At 39.3% G+C, this 19528-nt stretch overlaps 1 protein-coding gene across 1 annotated transcript in view; it reads left to right on the forward strand.

Annotated features, from left to right (window-relative positions):
• TENM1 (teneurin transmembrane protein 1) overlaps positions 1-19528 on the forward strand; it is an 854561-nt gene that overhangs the window by 252264 nt on the left and 582769 nt on the right. Inside the window, exon 5 of the mRNA XM_053917142.1 lies at positions 1934-2214. Within this exon, the coding sequence (XP_053773117.1) occupies positions 1998-2214 (217 nt within the window). The 5' untranslated portion in view covers positions 1934-1997. The remainder of the gene's footprint in view (positions 1-1933; positions 2215-19528) is intronic.

Below are 19528 nucleotides of genomic sequence, written 5' to 3' on the forward strand. Positions count from 1 at the left end.
TGTGAGGGCTTGAACCAATGTGGTAGTAGAGAAGTGGAGAGGTGTCATTGGATTCTGGATATATTTCAAAGGTAGGACTGATAGGCTTTCCTGATGGCGTGCATGTGAGATGTGAAAGAGGAATCCCGGATGACTTCATGTTCTGTGGCCTGAACAAACAGAAGAATGGAGTTGCCATTTCCCAAATTGGAGAAAAGTGTGAGAGGAACAAGTTCGGGAGTGGGTGGGAATCAGGAGCTCAGTTTTAAACATACTAAGTGTAAGATGCCTTTTAGATATGTAAGTGGAGATACTGAGCTGGATAGTCAAATCTACAGCTCAAGGGTGAGACCCATGCTGGAACTACATGTCGGGGAGTTATGAGGGTTTAGGCAATATGTGGAGTCATGAGTTAGCATGAGATTAGATTGCTGTAGAATCATCAGTATATATTCATTTATAATGTGCAATCTGCTTTCTTTCTCTAAGTATGCTCATCTTTGACATTATTTTCGGACCACAGTAGATTTCTCTGTAGACCATTTATAGAGTCTGTAGGTTCAGGAGTTAAATAGCTTCTACTATGTATGTGCCTAGAGTAGTGCTAAGTGCTATGGGGGACACAAAGAAATATGAGACTCAAATTCTGCCTTTGAGGACCTTACCATTAGGTAAGGAAATAAGACTGACTTGTGAAACTTTGTCCATACTGCAAAGCATTATGTACCATTGAATGCGTAGCGTATCAATCCATCCATATGCTTCACTGAGTGCTTGTGTATGTGTGTGTCTGTTACACACGCAATGGGAAATTGGAAAGGTAAGGTGCTTCACATAGTTGAGGAGCCACCATCTAGATGTCCGTAGATTCCTTTGAAAAAGACATGTGGTAAAAAGCTGAAAATATTATTTTATTTCAGTATAAAATAAAATAATAGAGTTGTTTGTTTTCAAACTAGTTTTTTTTGTTTTTTAACGTCATATGAAAGGACCAAGTTGCAGAATTGCAGCGGTGGATGAAAATCATGATCAAATAATGTAAAGAATGAACATAAGCACGTTTTTCCTAGAGCTTTAAACTCCTCAGGTGACTTTGGCATCTCAGATGGCATTTGATCTTCTTGACCCTCTCAGGTCTGAATAAGGCAGATGATGCCTCGCTGGCCCTCAGAGCCTCAGTGGCTCCTAGCCCAGCACTCTGTGGAGAATGGGGTTCTCTCAGTGATTTATCATGAAGTTTACAATTTTTATTTCTAAACCTGATTTAGATCCTGCTGTTCCTCCACCAGTGTACTCACCCAGAAGTGTTGTTTACATTCTTTCGATACTATGAAGAACAAGAATTTACCACCACTCAGCTCATTAAAAATGCTCTGCAAGCCTGAGGCTTAAAAGCCACAATATGAACACAAAAAGCTCAGTGCCCCTCAAGGACACTATTTCCTGAGATTCTCTCACTCAGAATCCTTCCCTTCCTCAGAGCCTCTGTCTTAAATGCAGTATTAAACCAGAGGCAAGAAGGTGTTTTTTTCAGAATGTAGTTCCCTTACTGGCTTTCATTTCAAACATGGGCTGTGCTGGGTTAATATTTGTACTCCTGGCCACGTTCAAATCTTGTAATTTTTTTTTAATCAAACAATGGGCTTCAAAAACACATACGCACCATACAACAGCATGGTGCCTTCCAAAACAAGTATTTTTCAAGTCTGCCTCTCTTTTACCTTGAGTAATTTTTGATACGGCAACCTCCGGCTTAATCCTAAATTCTTGACAATGTATGCATGTAACTCAGAGTGAGTGTTATTATTGCCTCCGGCTAGCTTCATGTCATCTAGTTTGTCTTTTGCTCCACTCCTTTGATAGCAGGATCAGGACCAATTGTGAATCTGCCAGATGCATTTCCTCGCAAAAGGACAAACCTAAGACGGCTTATGTTTTCCCCTCCCTCTTTCAGGGCTGCTCACATTAAAGGAGTTCCTCTTGCTTTCTTTCATGAGACTGAGCTTGCTTGATCAGAGATGGAGCAAACAGACTGCAAGCCCTACCAGCCTCTGTCTAAAGTCAAGCATGAGATGGATCTAGCCTATACCAGTTCTTCCGATGAGAGTGAAGACGGAAGGAAACCAAGACCGTCATACAACTCCAGAGAGACTCTGCATGAGTATAACCAAGAGCTGAGGATGAATTACAATAGCCAGAGCAGAAAGAGGAAAGAAGTAGAGACATCTACTCAAGGTATGTTTCTTTTTATCTTTATAACCAATATTATTTCTCACTGGGGAATGTCTGCATGCATAAACTTATATTTCAAAAACAAATTTGCTGATGTTGAGTGGTTAATAATCCACACCGTTTACATATGTTTAGTGAATCCTTGTCATATGCCAGCCCAGCTGAGGTTGTAGGTCACATGTGCTTTTTACGGATTATGCATGAATTTGGATACAACAATCCTCTTATCAGAGCATTCAAAATTTGTCTAACCCTACAAATAGCCATTTACAGACTGAAGGATAAATAATTCCCAGTAAGATGAAAAGTAAATAGCTAAGTGCTTTTCCAGCCATTGCCTATATGGGATGAAATTCTCAAATATTTGCCTCGTCACAGAGCTTTGGAAAGGTTAGTGGAGACCGCCAAACAGGTGCCCAGAAAGTCTTTCCACAGAGCAGCGAAGCCCTCTGCAGCACAGTCTTAAGAGAAAGTAAGAATCGTTGGAACCTTTCCTGCCATGGCCGTCCTGTGGGGCGCCTCCTTAGGACAGCCTTGCTGTGCCGGTTATGCGCTGACGGGAAAGTTTCTAACAAATAGAAACAGGTGGATAGAAATACGGGTTTCTTATTTCTCTTCAGTTGAAAGGCAGGCAGTATTAGGCACTATTTTAACTACATAGAAAAAGGATACTGACATTGCCACATGCGACCTTTTTTAAAGAATAAGTCAATGCTGAGGTTAAAAAAACATAAGCGATGTGCTTATCTGGATCTGTTGTTCTCAAAGTGTGTGAGTTGAGCCGGTAGCAGCAGCATCGCCCACAGTCTTAATTCTCAGGTACCACCGGAGACATGTAAAATGTAGTAATTACAAATGAAAACTACTATAGTCTAATGAGTATTCGAATTTCATAATAGAGAAACTTTAAATTGAGTTAAAGATTTAAGGTAGTCATGCTAACATTGAAATATGCATTAAATGTTTATTATATTAAGTATATTGCTCATTTTTAGTTCTTAGCATAATTGGTAAAAGTTTTTTTTTTCAAGTAATTCATTTAAATATTCCCTATTGATTCGGTTAAAGACAGTGTAAATTTGGTACAAAATTATTTTATTATTCTGCCTACCTGGAGATTGGGAAATGTTTTCCTATGGGAACTTTTTGGCTGTATTATGCTTTAAGACATGTTTCTCTGTAAGTTTGTCTTTAAAGAATATGGACTTAACAGTTGTGAGTTGTAGCTTCTACGTTTGTAGTATAGTGACCTAACATGTTTTGAGTTGAAATAAGAACACACTTCTATATGCCCTGGCCAGTGTGCCTCACTTAGTTGGAGTGATGTCGCATAACCAAAAGGTTGTGGGCTCGATTCCTAGTCAGGGCACATGCCTTGTTGTGGGTTCAAACATGTATGATCTCAGTCCAGGCTCATATAGGAGGCAGCCAATCGATGTTTCTCTCTCGCCCTTCCTCTCTGTCTAAAAGCAATGGAAAAATGTCCTCAGGTGAGGATTTAAAAAAATCGAATACACATCTAATGACAGTTCTAAAAACACAAGCAGTTTTGTTCTGAGTCAGTATAAAGAGCTAGCCAGCTTCCGATTTTGTTTCTGTGCATTATGATCAAAATGAATTTACGGATGACAGATGTTTATCTTCTATGATGCCATCCTAATGTTCTTTCAAATAACCTATTACTCAATTGGCTCGTATTTACCACTTGCTGTGTGTCAGGCTTTGAGTCAGATACGGACGGAGATGACTATGATATTTTCTGCTTGAAACTCATAATATGGTGGAGAAAATAGACGTCAAAGAGGTCACTGCAATTAAATGTAGCAAGTACTTCTACAGATTAACAAAGTACTGTGGAAGAACATGAGAATTGGGGTCTAGAGAAATGTGGTATTTGATCTAGGTCTCAAAAGGTGAAGAAGAGTTTACTAGGAGAAGGGCATTCCAGGAGGGTAAATTAGCAGGTGCAAAAGTATAAACCTGTAAGAAGGCCTGGAACAGTGGAAGTTTCCATGTGGCTAGAGTAAGGTACAGTGGAGCCACGTCATGAAAAGTCTTGTATGCCTAATTTAGGAGTTCTTTTTTTCCCCTTAAAGATTGAAAGAAGAAAAGCTTTTAAGTGATAGGGCATTTCATGGTGAATTGTAATTGTTAGGATGAGAACTGTAGAAAAGAATTTTAGATGTATAAACAGTGGTATAGAAAATTGATTGCAGTTGGGGAAAATTTGATAAAGGGAGACAATTTGTGAAGCTACTGAATCAACCCAGGCTAAGAACAGTGCTAAAGGTCTGAACTCCGGCTATGTCAGTGGGGGTAGAGAAACATATTCAAGAGATATTAGTGTGGTGGCATTGATACAACTTGGTAATTGATTACTTGTCAAGGCTGAAAGAGATAACAGGGTGAAGGATGACTTGAAATTTCAAGTTTGGGAAACTGGGAGAATGGAGATTCATTTACCAAGACAGGGAACATGGGGGAAGGGACTTGACAGGAAGAGGACAAGTTGCTTTCTGGACATGTGAGGTTGAAAATGCTCAGGGGACATCCAGGTGGATTTTCTCATCAGGCAGTTAGAAATGTGTGTCTTCAGGAAAGATGTGCCCTGTTGATATACGTAGATTTGAGCTCATCAGTGTCTTCTAGTAGGAGTTGCCCGGGGATTAATGAGATCACCCAGAGAGAATGTGTAGGGCGAGACTAGATAAAAAGCCATGAACAAAACTCTGAACCTATCTTCCATGTACTGATACAACCATATGTTCAGGTTGTCTACACTTGCAGCTGGCCCTGGCCTTCAGTGTGCTCACATATAAACTGAAGTGTAAAGGTCCAGAAGGTGGAAGTCTGGAAACTGAGAATCTTATCGGCCAGCGACTTGCTGATTTTTATAGAGACCTAAGAGAGAAAATATGTACGTCTTTGGGAGAGAAATGAATTATCCTACATTAGGCAAAACTTGCGGCCCGATGATCATCTCTTTTGTGAGGTCTGGAATCTTCTTTCTTGTTTTATTTATTACCATATATTTACTACCTATAAGTAAAAGAAAATGTTCTTAATTTTCACAAATCTATGTCAGTGGTAGCATCGTGAATCAGTCTAGCTAGAGTTGAAGTTGATTCATTGTTTTTTTAAAGATTTTATTTATTTTTGGAGAGAGGGGAAGGAGGGAGAAAGAAAGGGAGACAAACATCAATGTGTGGTTGCCTCTCGTGTGCCCCCTACTGGGGACCTGGCCACAACCCAGGCATGTGCCCTGACTGGGAATTGAACCCGTGACCCTTTGATTCACAGGCCAGCACTCAATCCACTGAGCCATGCCAGCCAGGGCTGATTCATTATTTTTTAATGAACAAAATTATGAGAATATCATTGAGTTTTAAGTCAGGAGGGAATAAAGCAAACCTGTTGATGGGGCACCTACTACAGTGCCAGACACTGTGCTTCATGTAGCCTTTCAGTCTTACTAGCGGTGCAGCCTGCAGCAAGTTACTGAAGCTATCTGGGCCTCTATCTTATTTGCAGAATTGACTTCATCTTCATCATCATGAGCAGCAGCAGCAGCATAATCACACTAATAAAAATAGAAGTAATAATAATGTATCTTGGATAGTATCTGCTCTGTTCCAAGACTCTGTTAGGTGCTTTATATTTGTTCGTCATAAACACCTTATGAGGTATGGAATATTATCCCCAGCTCACAGATGAGGTGACAAGATTGGAGAGAAAGAACTTGCCAGAGACTCTACAGCTAAGAAGTGGTGAGAGTTGGGATTGAAAATCAAGTCCGTGACTTCAAAGTTCCCATTGTTCACTGTGTTACACTGCCTCCCATACCCACATCATGAGGGCGTGACAAGGCTTAATTGTAATCCTAAGTGTGAGAGTGTTTAAACACTCAATAAATGTTAGTTTCCCTTCCCCAACAGCCTTGCCAGCCTCTTGACATTCCAGTGACCAAGGGTTTACAAGGAAGTTTCAAAAGCCTTTCCTTTCTGATTATCTTTAGAAAAGTACCAATGATAGCCTGTAATTTATAATGAAGTATTCTTCAGTCTGGTTGTTAGTTTCTAATTCAGGGCTTGTTTAGGGGAGATAATTAACAAGAAGAAATACTTGCTTGATTCCATCTGAAAATATCTTCGTATTCTTATCTTTATTTGCCAAGAATGAGGCACCTCCCCTTCCCCATGTACACCCATAATGCTGGATTTTAAAACCGATTTTCTTATTTTCCAAAAGCTTTCAAATTAAGGGATGGACACTAATCTAATATTATTCACAATTCTTTACTAACAGGATGAATGAGCCCCGGGCAAGCTTATTTTATATGACTTTTGGCAGGTGTCTAATAGCAGGGCTGGATTTCCTGGAGGCACACAGTCTATAGCAATTGTTCCCAGGCAGCCTCGCCTCCAAGGGAGGCATCAATTAACTAAGAGATTAGTATAAGACAAATGAAAATATAAATATCTGGATATGTAAACCAAGGATAGTAATTTTGATGATGAGAATTGCCCTATAATTTTTATAACAGATAAGATTGTTTTTGAACATGCTATTTTACTGAATCATAATTATGAATAAAAAGTCACTCTTGCATAAAAAGGATGTATGGTGAGGACTTATTACAAGTCCCACACGATCATAGACTCCTGACATACTACGGCTGATACAAACGTCTTATTTCTTCCATCTTAAACTGCTCTTTTGTGCTTCTATTTCTTCTACTATGGGTTTTGTTTGGTTGGTTGGTTGTTTTTCTATATTACAAGGAAGCGTAAATCTCACATTATCGCCATCTGGTGGAAGAAATTTAAAATTGCCAATTTGTATTGACAATTGGATGGAAAGCTCATCTGTCCTACATCCATCCAGCTATCCATCCATCCATCCATTTTTTTCATTTACTCCTTTATGCATCAAACATTCATTTGTGTCAACTATGTTTGAGATACTTTGCTAGGTGGATGAAGTTCATTCTGAAATAAACAGCCACATGTGACTCTTATTTCCCCTCCTTGCCCCAGGCTTCATCCCACAGCTGCACAAATAGCATTATCACTTGTAGGTTCGAGAAGACAGAAGCCCAAACGTGAAAAGTACATTTCTTAATTCTTATTTCAAGCACTTAGTAGTACTATAAACTATTGTTTGCTTATATCTACACAGTTCCTACAAAAATCTTGAAAACAGAACTCGTAATCTCAAGGTCTGTATTTATGTGATAAAGGTCACAGATGGCAGGAATAATATAACGTTGCAAGGCTTTGAAAATGAAAATTTCAACCGCCTTTGATCATCGGTAGTGAATTTTCTGCTGTGAGCATGTTTATACTTCTAGTTGTCACAAGTTTCTAGTATAAAAATCTATAATGAGTGCCCAGAAAGAACTTAGATTCTAAGAGAAAGCTGTTATTTCACAGCAATTGCAATCGGCTCATGTCTTTCAGCATCATTTGTTCATGGGAACTTACAGTGCATCTAAAAGTGGAATGGAATGTCTGTGGTGCTTGTGCCACTGCTCCCTTTACCTGTCGTGCCCTACACATCCCGAATCAAATCACGGGGCTTGCTCTTGTTGAGCCAAACTCGGCCTCACATCCTCATCAACATTGCATTCCATGCAAGCATCACCAATCAATTAGAGTTGGCAAGACAGATGGCATCTATTTCCTATCTGTGGCCTGCTTCTCTTTGCCAAGTCCTGCGTTAAAATCTGAAGATATATAGATGAATAGGAAGCACTTGTTGCCCTCAAAGAATTCGGAGTACAGTTGGGAAGGCAGATATAAACCAGCAACAGTGGTGCAGTATAATTGATGTTATAACAGTGATATTTATAAAGTACTGTAGGAGTCTAGAAGCTAGAACCGTGTGCTCTGCTTGAGGAATGATAACAATGGTTATAAGAGAAATACTTAACATTTATTATGGACAGGCACTGAATAAGAATAAGGCACTTTAGATGGATAATGTTGTTTAATCTTTCTAATAATGTTATGAGGTTGGGATCATTATTCCCCCTATTCTACAGATGAGTAAAGTGGGGCACAGAGATACTAAGTCACTTGCCTAGTATTACAGAGGTAGTAAAGAGTAGGAGTGGAATTGGAACCCAGGCAGCCTGACATCAGAGCGCACTGCCAGAACTATATGCAGAGATACACAGCTCTGAGTTTGGATCTTGAGTTCAAGAAAATGGTGTAATTACGTACGTGTGTAGATGGACTCTTCTATAGATAGTTCCTGCACCATGTAGTAGAAGAGATCATCCAGTGACAATATGTATAGGTAGAAACAAAGAGAGCCAAATATGATAACCTGAGAAACAATGGAATGTAAAATAGTGGGTAGGAGGAAAAAGGCGGTCTTCAGGTGGCAGAGAAGACCTGAAAGGAAAGGGTATCAGATAAGCCAAGGGAGGGGACTTTCTAGCTGGAAGTTGCGACTAATACTGTCAAACACTTCAGAATCAACATGTACAATGAAATTGACAGAAGGCAGTAAAATAGGCAGTTTAGAAGGTCATTGCTGACTTTATACTGGAGATTCCCCACTTGCCTGGACATTAAAATTGCCTGGGGCATTTTTAGCCGTGGCCTGGTAGCTCAGTTGCTTAGAGTGTCATCCGGATGCACCAAGGTTGTGGGTTCCATCTCCGATGGCACATACAAGAATCCACCCATGAACACATGAATAAGTGGAACAACAAATTGATGTTTCTCTGTCTCTCTGTCTCTCTCTCTCAAGTCAATAAATAAGAATTAAAAAAGTAAAACTACCTGATGTATTTTACAAATCCCAGTGCCAAGATTGCTCTTCAAACCAACTAAATTATTATTTCCAAAGGTAGGCCCCGGCCATTTTTAAGTTCTCCTCAGGGTATTCCAATGTGCATCAAAGGTGGAGAGTCACTGCCTTAGAGAAAGATGCCAAATCATAAGGATTTGAAGAATAAATGCAAGTGAATATAATGACTGGAATAAGGCTCTGTTGGTGAGTGTTTCATCTCGGGTGGAAGGGAAGGCTTTGAAAATGTTCAGTGCTTCCTCTGAGACAGCAAGTAAGTTCCTACACAGAATGGCAAGAGTTCAAGTTCATGTCTTATTGATCTCAATTTTCATGGATAAAAAAGAGACAAGGTTAGCTTCTGGGAGCGTGGACTGAGTCAAGAGATTCAGATGAGTAACGAGAGAGATTTTTGACTGGGCCAGGATGGAGTTGTACATACATGGATCTGGAGCTCAGGTGAGGTGGGACTGACGATGGAGATGTGGGAATATTAACGATAGTGAATGGGATTGGCCATTATGTGTCAAGTACTCTTCCGGGCAGCCACACATAAAGAGTTTTTATTTATCTTTATCATAACTCGATGATGTAGAGATAGTCATCGTGACCCCTATTTTACAGAGTTACACAGCTCGTGTAAATAGCAGAGCTAAAATATAAATCCATGACTCTCTGACTAATGCCTGTATTCTCTCCCCTACATGATTAGGTGCAGCTCTAGTGGGTAACGGCCTCACTGTGCAATGAACTTTAAGTATTCATTCTCATTTGGAAAATGTGGTTTCCAGTCACAATTGAGTGCCAAACTAAAATTGGAAATTCTATACTTTGGGGGTGCCACTCTGTAACAGGTTTAATGGAGATAAGATATGTACTTTGTGTGTTAAAGTTCATTCTTCTAATGTAAAAGGGACTCCAGACTCTCCTCTGTATTGTTACCAGTGATCATTCTAAAACGCACATCAGATCGTGCCGTTCTTCTGAGAATCTTTCAATGGCTCCTGATGCTCAGAGAAATGGTTCTTCACAGTGGGGTGCAGAGGAGGGGACACTACCTAATTCTTTGAGAATCCGCTCAAAGGTCTGAATCTTTTTTTCAGGAAAAATGCACATATGCACAATATTTGTCACACATTTCAGGGGCTCAGGAAGCCCTTGAGGTCCCGCATCCATGGACCATGGGTTAAGTTTCTCTCCTAAGGGAATTTCATCTTGTCTTGGGAATGCTCCTTAGATCTCCCAAGATTTATCACTAAAAGGAAAAGCTGTTGTGGGTGGGAGGCCACCAAGTAGTAAACCCAGCCGTTGCATTTCAACTTGCTTTGGCGTGTGTCACCTTGATTTACTACTACCATCATCAACTGGGAGATTTTCCATGCAGTGCTACATCCACAGATGGTCTGGATTTTGTTTCTAACAAGGGAGGCAATATTTCTTTATATAGACATTTATATTACACACCCCTACATACAAATGATATTGTGAAGTGATGCAGATGTGTGCATAAGTTAGGAGCCCGGTTTTGGAGAAGAGAAGGGACCCCGATAGGAGGAAGAATGGAGGAAGGGGATTTACTGTGATTCAGTACCGAAGTTGCACCTTCAAGCATCTCTTTGAACGTCATCATTTCTGTAAAACTTCCCTTTTCGCCTCGTTCAGTTAGCCACGGTGAGTCACAATGTGTCAGTTGTTAGATACCAATACGTTATCCATTGGTAGGATTCACTTAGCAGGGCTAAATTTCCCTGGAAATAACTTAGGAAATCAATGGTTAAAACTAACTTTGTGAAACCACACATGGTTACTAGTAATTGTAGATACATGACGAAAGTGTGGGTTTACCTCACACCATCTCTCTGTCTCGTTGATGGATATTCTTAATCCAGGAATAGCTGGGTCACTGTCTCAGCTCTGTTACTGTGCTGCTTCTGAGGCTCTGTGACCTTCTGCTCTCAGTCTGAAAATATCTCTTGCCTCTGAAACTCATTGCATTTCTCCTGTCTATCCCTGAGCCCACTTTGCTTAATACTGTGTTTAACCCTTTAACGCTTCTCCCCAAATCTCAATGAAAGCCTGCAGCATAGTATAGGGAACAATTCTAGTGTGCTGATCTTAAATAACTCTTCCCTCAGTGGAGTTGTGCATTTTCCTTTCAGGATCTACATAACTGCAGAATGAAAAGACTGGCTCCCTGGCTAAGTGTCACAGAGATGGCTGTGCCCAGGGAAACAAAGCCACTGTCCTCTGCTCAGTACATAATTTGGTTCCTTTCTTTGAATTGCTTCAGTTACAGGGCAGGATCAAAAGGGGTATATATAGGCCTGGGTTTGGGAAGACTAGGGGAAAAAAGCTTTTCTTCTTTTCCTTTTAACTCTTTAGGGCCCGCTTTTTATATGGTTAACACAAGGGCTAGGCACAGCTAAATCAGGTAATTTGAATGGCAAACAGTAGATAACATGGCTGAAGCAGAGAAACTATTGAAGATTGATGAAACAGAGAGCTTGGTGAAATACAGGAGGAAGCAGCTCTTAAACGTAAAAAGTTTAGTGAAGGGGCACGGACGTGCTTCAATAGATAACAGGGGGGCTCTGCAGCATATTGAAGTATTTTAGTTCCTCGAGGTGATTGAGACTACATCCATATTGCATGTTGATTCTCTTTTATTACAAAGATTTGAACAAGATTCAGAATTGGCATTTCAAAAGGCAGCTTCATGGGAGCGGTCAAAGGCAGTTTTAAATACCTGCAAAGGCATGGCTGTGAGGCATCGCCAGCATGTCTCGTCAGGAAATCGTCCTGTCAGGAAACTGTTATTCTGCTTTTCTGGTCATCTGTGATGCAGAATTAGCTCCATATCCAAATAAGTTCTATTTATTTTCAGCACTCTTCTTTCTCATTATAATTCTGCAAAAGTCTATAGGTGACAGAAGATAAATCTTGAATCCCCTGGAACCTTGGAAATATTCTCATTTGAAGCCTTTCTACCAAAAGCCGAGGATTCTGCTGCCTTGTCAGTGTAAACCAAGCCATATGCAGTGCTAGTTTGGTGCCAATCGTTCCTGTAACACACGAAGTGTTTAATTTTATTGCTTTTGGGTCTTTAACTGTTTAAGCAGATGACCTCTAATGTCTTTTATGACATGTAAGAAAGCAGTTAGAAAGGAGCTCAAAGGCAAAAATAATTAATAAGTACATGCCCAAATCTTTTATAGAATTTAAAGGTTTGAGTTAAGATTAATTTCTCTATCTTCAACTAAGACATTCACAAGGCTTCGCTACTGAAGTCCAATTATGTCTCCTCATTAACGGTTCAAGTCTAGAGTTTGAAGAACACTTTAAAAACTTATCACATGGACATACAATCCGGCTGGATGCTAACATGTTTCAAGTTAATCAATAAATATGCCCAAACATCACCTTTGCAAATTGGAAGCCTTGGGAACCTCCTTCCCTCTAACCCTCTCAGGTGGCTCCTCCCACCTTCCAACCTACCTCAAACATGACTCCTCTGAAGCCATTGTTTCTCCACCAGCCACTGTCCTGGAGCCTGCCCCTCGCTGCCCCATTTCAAAAAGCCTCAGTTCCCACTGCAACCCTGAAACTGTTACTCTTATGTTAAACACCAACAAACATCAATTAAAAAAATAAAATAACCCTGTTCATTTGTGCAGTACTCCATCCAACTAGAGTACTTTACCGACCTTCCAGGCACACACAGTCCCTCATTTCTTTAAATTTTTTGTGCCTGATACATTTTTGCTGTTGATTCTCAGTTGTTGATATAGCCCTGGGTTCACTTGTACCAGCTTTGATTTGTGACTGAACCATTGGTGTAAACCTCCGTTCCCTTCTTCAGTTGGCCTCCTCACCCTGTGAGTCTCCATTTGGAGCCTGCCGGCCCTGGAAAGCCTTCCTTGACCCTGTGCAGTCTGGACTGGATTCCCTTCCTATGTGCTCCTACGGCACCCTGTACATGCTCCTGCCGTACTACCAGCCACCCTTAATTGTAATTGACTGTTAACTTTTTTGTTTCTCTAACCGAACTGTAAACTTCTTGAGGGCAGGGACTGTCTTTTTTACTCTTAAAACTCTATCCCATAGTGAGTGCTCAAAAATATATTTTTTTCCTTTAATGAGATGACTTTTACAAGGTTTTGTGTTTTCTTATGTGAAGTGAAGATGTTATTTCCTCACTGTGGTGCAGAGGATCGACTGAGATTGTATATATAAATCATTCTGAAAACTGCTGGGACACCAATGTTGTCCCTAATTGTCAAATCCTTTCACAGTGCCTTCAACTCAGAGGATGCCAGTTACAGCCATTTTCAGAGTGATTTCCTGCCCATCCTTAGGATCTAGGAAATTGTGTCACTGGAATTAACATGAAAATGAATGAAGTAGAACTTAATGCACGGGAATAAGGGAGCATCCCATGTCCACAGCCAATCCGATTTCATTGAAAAGTGTGGGTTTCCATGCACTTGCTCTATGCTCAACTATACGGATGAGCACTAGTGGAAACGGGCTAAACAAACTTTTTAGTCTTGTCATGGTGACTGTAGTTGTAACACCTTCAATCAAACTGCTATAGAACACCAGAGAGTGGTTTTCAGCTCAAATCTTCTCGAGAATGTCCCTCTTGAAAATGACATGGTTAACACCAGATAATAAAAGTTTTACATCCTGAAAGAGTATTGATGAATATCAAATTCCTACCACCCATCATTTTCAGTATTGTAGTCATGCGCATGAAGCAATTGGATTAGAAAAGTCATACTATTCTGTAATCTGCTACAGGCAGACTGGCTTTTGTTATAATGTAGGTCTTTTAAAACTCTCGCCAGAGTAGTTTTCAACACTAGAACATGTATTCCCAGTAATACTGACTGATGGCATTGACCTCAAGGATGCGGTTTTAGTGACCCTTCAACAGCAGATGAGACTTACCCTTTTGGAGTCTTCATCAGCTCTCTATTGCCTTCATGCCACAAACCCATTTGAAAGGTTTTATGATGCAATCTCATTTCAGTAACCATCATTGCACACCCATATTTATTCAAAATTCAGTGTCTGCTAATGCATCTGTTATGTTGGGAATGCTCAGGAACTGGTAAAAAAAACAACCTGAACAAATTAATCTGAACACTTTCCTTTATTGGTAGTGTATAGAAAGCACATACTATTGATGTTGTAGTTTGAAGAAGAGGAAATAGTGCTCTTTAGTTTATTATCCTGATGACCTTCCTAACTAAGCATCCACTGGATTAGTTTACAATTTAGTCCGCTCAGAGTGAGAATGGGAGAGTTTCTCATCTTCCAGGGGATTTTTCCCTTCCTTGAAAGGTTATGATAACTAGATTTGGTAGCTCATAAAAAGCCCAAATCAATATTGCCATTGACTTAATCCACATAAGAGGCTTAACTTCATAGGTGACTTCTGAACAACTGAAACAAAACAAAAATCAGTCTCTGGCGAGTCCCCAGATTAGAATAAAGTTGAAAGGTGGTGCAGAAAAATGCTTCTAGACTAACAAACACAGCAGGGCGGGACCTTGGAAATAATTATATTTCAGCAAATAAATCCTCTTTCCATTTTGAAGGATAATAAGAGCTAATATTTATTATGTTAGGCACTGTGCTGAGCATGATCCCATTTAACCTTTAAAACAACCCTATGGCGATGAGACACACTTATAACCCCCGGTTCACAGGTGACAAAGTTGAGATTTGGAGAAGGAGGTTAATTTTCCCAAGATAACACATCTGCTCAGTGGCCCAGTTGAGACTTTTTCTTGGGTGCTGGACACTAACAGTCATGCCTTTAACCTGTATAAAGTTACGTAGATATGAATAAAATATCATTCATCAGATAGAGTAGTTGATGTTCAAATGGGTCTTAAATGGAAGATGGTACTCCTTGCCTACTGTTAGAAATATCTGTGTAGTTCTTCTAAATATAGGAAACCCCCTGAGCCTTCTGCACTTTAATGTTAGGAATCCACTGTGATTAACATCAGGCCAGGATAATTTGCATGATGGCTGTACAAGACTGAAGTGTATGCCCTGGCCATGGACAGTGTTCTTTTCTTTGTCAGGATAGCTGTCTGGGATGAAGATCAACATCTTGACCTTATTCTTTCTCATGTTATGCACTAACCACCTAAATTAACGAGCCAGGGGTCATTTACTCATCGATAACCAATGTATTCCAAGGCCTTAAGTTTAACAGCCTTTCTTCTCGTGTAATTCATACCACCTGACTTTTGTTTTCTCCTCCCTCCTACTTCATTAATGTGGTCTATCAATATGCAGCTATTGCGAGGCGTTTTTCAGTGTCCAATTGTTGTACTGAGGTCTTCTTCGTTTCATTCTCTACTAATCCCTACAGGAAATCCAATATTTAGGTTGACAACTTTTCTAATGTCTAAGGCTTAGAGTTCCTTTACATTATTGGCGATTGCTCTTGTCAAGATCACCAAGGCCTCTGCCTTGCTAACTTCAACGATCAATTCTTAGTTCTCATGTTGACCTCTCAGCAGCCTTTGACATCAATGATCACTTCTTATGCTTCACTTGATCTTCAAGATATCATATTCTTCTGAGTCCTCTCGTGTCCCCTTGGCCACTCCTTCTCAGGCATGCTATGATTCTTTGTTGGGTCTTCTTATCTTCCAAACCATAAACCACTGGAGGGCATGAGGGCCCTGACTGAGGTCCTCTTCCCTTATCTGAAAAATTTAATCCCTTGGTCATATGATTTTGTCTCATGATTTGACCAAAAATATTTACAGCTGTAGCTTGGACCTGTCTCTTCAAATTCAAATTCACATGTCCAGCTGGCTATTTTTTTTTTATCTGCACTTGGATGGTTGATAAGTAACTAACCATTATCAGACACCTCTTGTTTTCTAGCGCACGTTCTCTCATTCCACCTTCTTATTGCAGCTGTTGCATCACTTACCAACTGCTTGCATAGTACGCTAATAGCTCATCTTCTCAGCTGCACCAGGTAGCTCTCATTACCTGCCTTTTCTGCTACCTCTATGTGGAATGCCTATAACAACCCATTCGACCATTCCGAGGCGTGTGCAAACCTGAAAGTGTGAGAGAGTTAATATAGCATGGGACAACTCTGACCTGGAAGAGATAGAAAGCCAGTCATGAAGGCCTCCCTCTTCTGAGTTCAAGCAGACAGTCTTTCAGGCATTTTACAAGCTCCTCAGAGCGTCCTCAGAAAGATTAAGCTTCAGTTGCTGGTAGCTGTGACAGCTAAAAAACTCACCCTTGGATTGACTTTTCTTACTTCCCTATTTCACTTTTACTGGTCCTCCATTCCCATTTTGGGAATCGCTTTCCAAAGTTCACTCCCTGTACATAGTCCCTCTCTCATGCTTTTCGGGAAACCGGACTGAGACATTTTTCAAAACCAAACTCCTGATCCTCGCTCCAAAACTTGCTTCTCCTTCATCCTGCTCCATCTCAGATTATGGAAACCCTTCTTTCCAGGTCCTTTAATCAAAAATCTTGATGTAACCCATAGCCTCATCCATTTTATCAGCAAGCCTTGTAATATCTACCCTTAGGATATATTGAGAATCTGATGAATTATTTCTACTTTCTCTGCTACTACCCTGGTCCAAGCCACCATCATTTCTCATTGAGTTTTGCAGTAGTCTTGTAACCTATCTTCCTGCTTCTGGCCTTGCACTCCTGCAATGCATTCTCAATACAGTAGCCAGAATGACACTTTTAAAACCTAAGGCAGATCATCCCTATCCCCCCCAGTCAGAACCTGCATTGGCTCCCTATCTCTATCTCACTCAGAACACAGGAATGTACATAAAGTGCTCTCCCTTTCATTGTGATCTCATCTCCTACTACTGACTCCTTCGTTTGTCCCGCTAAAACCACGGTGTTTCTCAAACAATACAGGCATATTTCTGCCCCAGGGCCTTTGCAATTACTATTCTCTCTGCATGATATGTTCCTCACGTTGATTATCTACCAGGTTTGGTCTCTCAGCTGATAGAGATTCTGAGTCAAAATGTAATTTTTTTTCCAGTGAGCCCATTTCTGGACTATATTATTGAAACTTACAATCCTCTTCCTGCATACTCCTTTTCTGCCATTTTTACTAGATAATTGTGATCACTTAGATGACTTAAGTAAAACTTATTGTTATTATATGAAATGTTAAAGGGAGTTACCTAAGAAAAAGAAGATAAAAAATAGGAACAGTAAAAATGACAGCAAACTCACAGTTATTAACGACCACACCTAAAACAAAAACAAGAGCAAACTCGGCAAACAACGAGAAGAGGAGCAGAACCATAGAGATGGAGATCACAGGGAGGGTTGTCAATAGGGGAGTGGGAGGGGGAGGGGGGGAAAGGTACAGAGAATAAGTAGCATAGATGATAGGTGGAAAATAGACAGGGGGAGGGTAAGAATAGTGTAGGAAATGTAGAAGCCAAAGAACTTATAAGTATGACCCATGGACATGAACTATAGGGGGGGAATGTGGGAGGGAGGGAGTGGGCAGGATGGAGTGGAGTGGGGGGGGGGAATGGGACAACTGTAATAGCATAATCAATAAATATATTAAAAAAGAAGTTGAATCTGATGCTGTATACCTGACATTAATGTAATATTGTATGTCAAATAAAAATAAATTTTAAAAATTAAAAAATAATAAAGTGAAAGGGTGCACTAGACATAATCACACTAGGAGCACAGTTGTAAATGAGGATTGTCTGAGACATCATACCTCCCCTACCATCTGACACCACTTTACTTACTTTTATTTGTACTTTATATACTGTATTTTCCCATGTATAATGCATACTTTTTTTGGCCCAAATTTTGGAGGGAAAAATACATGGGTAGTACTAATTCCACATCTATATAAATGTTCTCAAGTATTTTATTTATGCTTACGCATTAAAAGTGGAACTCTAGAAAGCGGTAATGATATCCATATGCAAAATAACACCCTGGAATATGATCATTGGCTTTGTTTCTAAATATAAAGAAATAAACATTTTAATTGAGAAATTGAAACAAAAGATTTTTTTTTCCTGCAAGTTTGGGCCAAAAAACATGGGCACGCAGTATACATGACGAAGTATGGTTATTTTTATTTATACTTTGTATATATACTTTATATATTTATACTTTATATATTTCATTTAAACCATATGACACTATTTTAGTTATTTTTATTTGTAGTTTATATACTTATTTTTATTTATACTTTATGTGTATACTTTATTATGTTATTTAAACCACCTGACATATTTTACTTATTTTAGTTGTACTTTATATAGTTCCTTGTAATTACTATATATGTAACATGTACTCTAGTCTGTAATAAATATTTATTTGTGCTCATCACTATGTTTTTTATTTTACTCATTTATTTTCTGCCTCTGCACAAATATCAACTTCTATGAGAATATGGATTTTTATCTATTTTGTTCTCTGCCGAATCCCACTGTTTAGAACAGGGCCTGGAACATATCAGGCATCTGATAAACAGTTATTGAATTAACACAAATCCACTAGAGTAGTGTCTGGCACCTAAGTAGTTTTCAATGAATATTAGTTATTGTTATCAATTCTTATTATTATTTATCACCAAACAGAGTGATTGATTTAGCCTTGACTCAGAATGCTGTTTCTTGGGTGGCTTTATTCTATTTTATTTACTCCTCAGTAATGTTTTTATGGGCTACCTGCATAGAAATACTTGCAACTGTCAGATAATTTTTTATGGAAATGGTCTGCTCACTCCTCCAGTTTTTCAATCAAGATGTCTAATAGTTGAGTGACTTACAGTCCTTTGTGATTTATGACATCCTGATGAATTGTTCTTTGTACACCAGGGCAGATAAAAAAATTAACTGGTAAAAGCTTGAAGTGCCTGTTTTAATACATTGGATTAACTTATTTAAAGTCCAGCTGTGAACATTTTTTAAACAATGCTTAAACTTATAATTGTAATACCAAGTAGCATATCTCTTGTAGACTTTTTACACTTTGAGAGCGTGGCTAAAAATATCTTTGAAGAGTGATTTTGAGTTCTTTCAGTAGTATTCTAGAAATGCAAATTTAGATAATTGTAATGATCAATCATTTACTGGTATGTTAATTTCTTAATGCATTCAATTTATCAGCTGCCGGTTTTTTTCTAATTCTAAAGAAGCAACGTGTAATTCTCTTTTTACTGATTAATTGTAGAGAATTATACCTCTGGCAATTGACAAAGGGACTTACATGGCTTGCTTCAATACCGTTCAAGACATAGGTAAACAATAAAAGTAAACAATTCATGAGAAGTGGAAACATAATTAACAGCAATCTTATGAACGTTTGTCTCTTCTTGCAAAAATCCTCATGTGCAAGCAATGGCATGAGTTTCCAGTTGTCTTTGGATGAGAAGTATTTGTTAGCTAATCAATGTGTAATCCCAAATGCTCCTTAAACGTTAAAAAATTGACATTAGCCAATTAGATAA

This window comes from Desmodus rotundus, chromosome X, assembly GCF_022682495.2.
Source record: "Desmodus rotundus isolate HL8 chromosome X, HLdesRot8A.1, whole genome shotgun sequence".
NCBI classification, from domain to species: domain Eukaryota; kingdom Metazoa; phylum Chordata; class Mammalia; order Chiroptera; family Phyllostomidae; genus Desmodus; species Desmodus rotundus.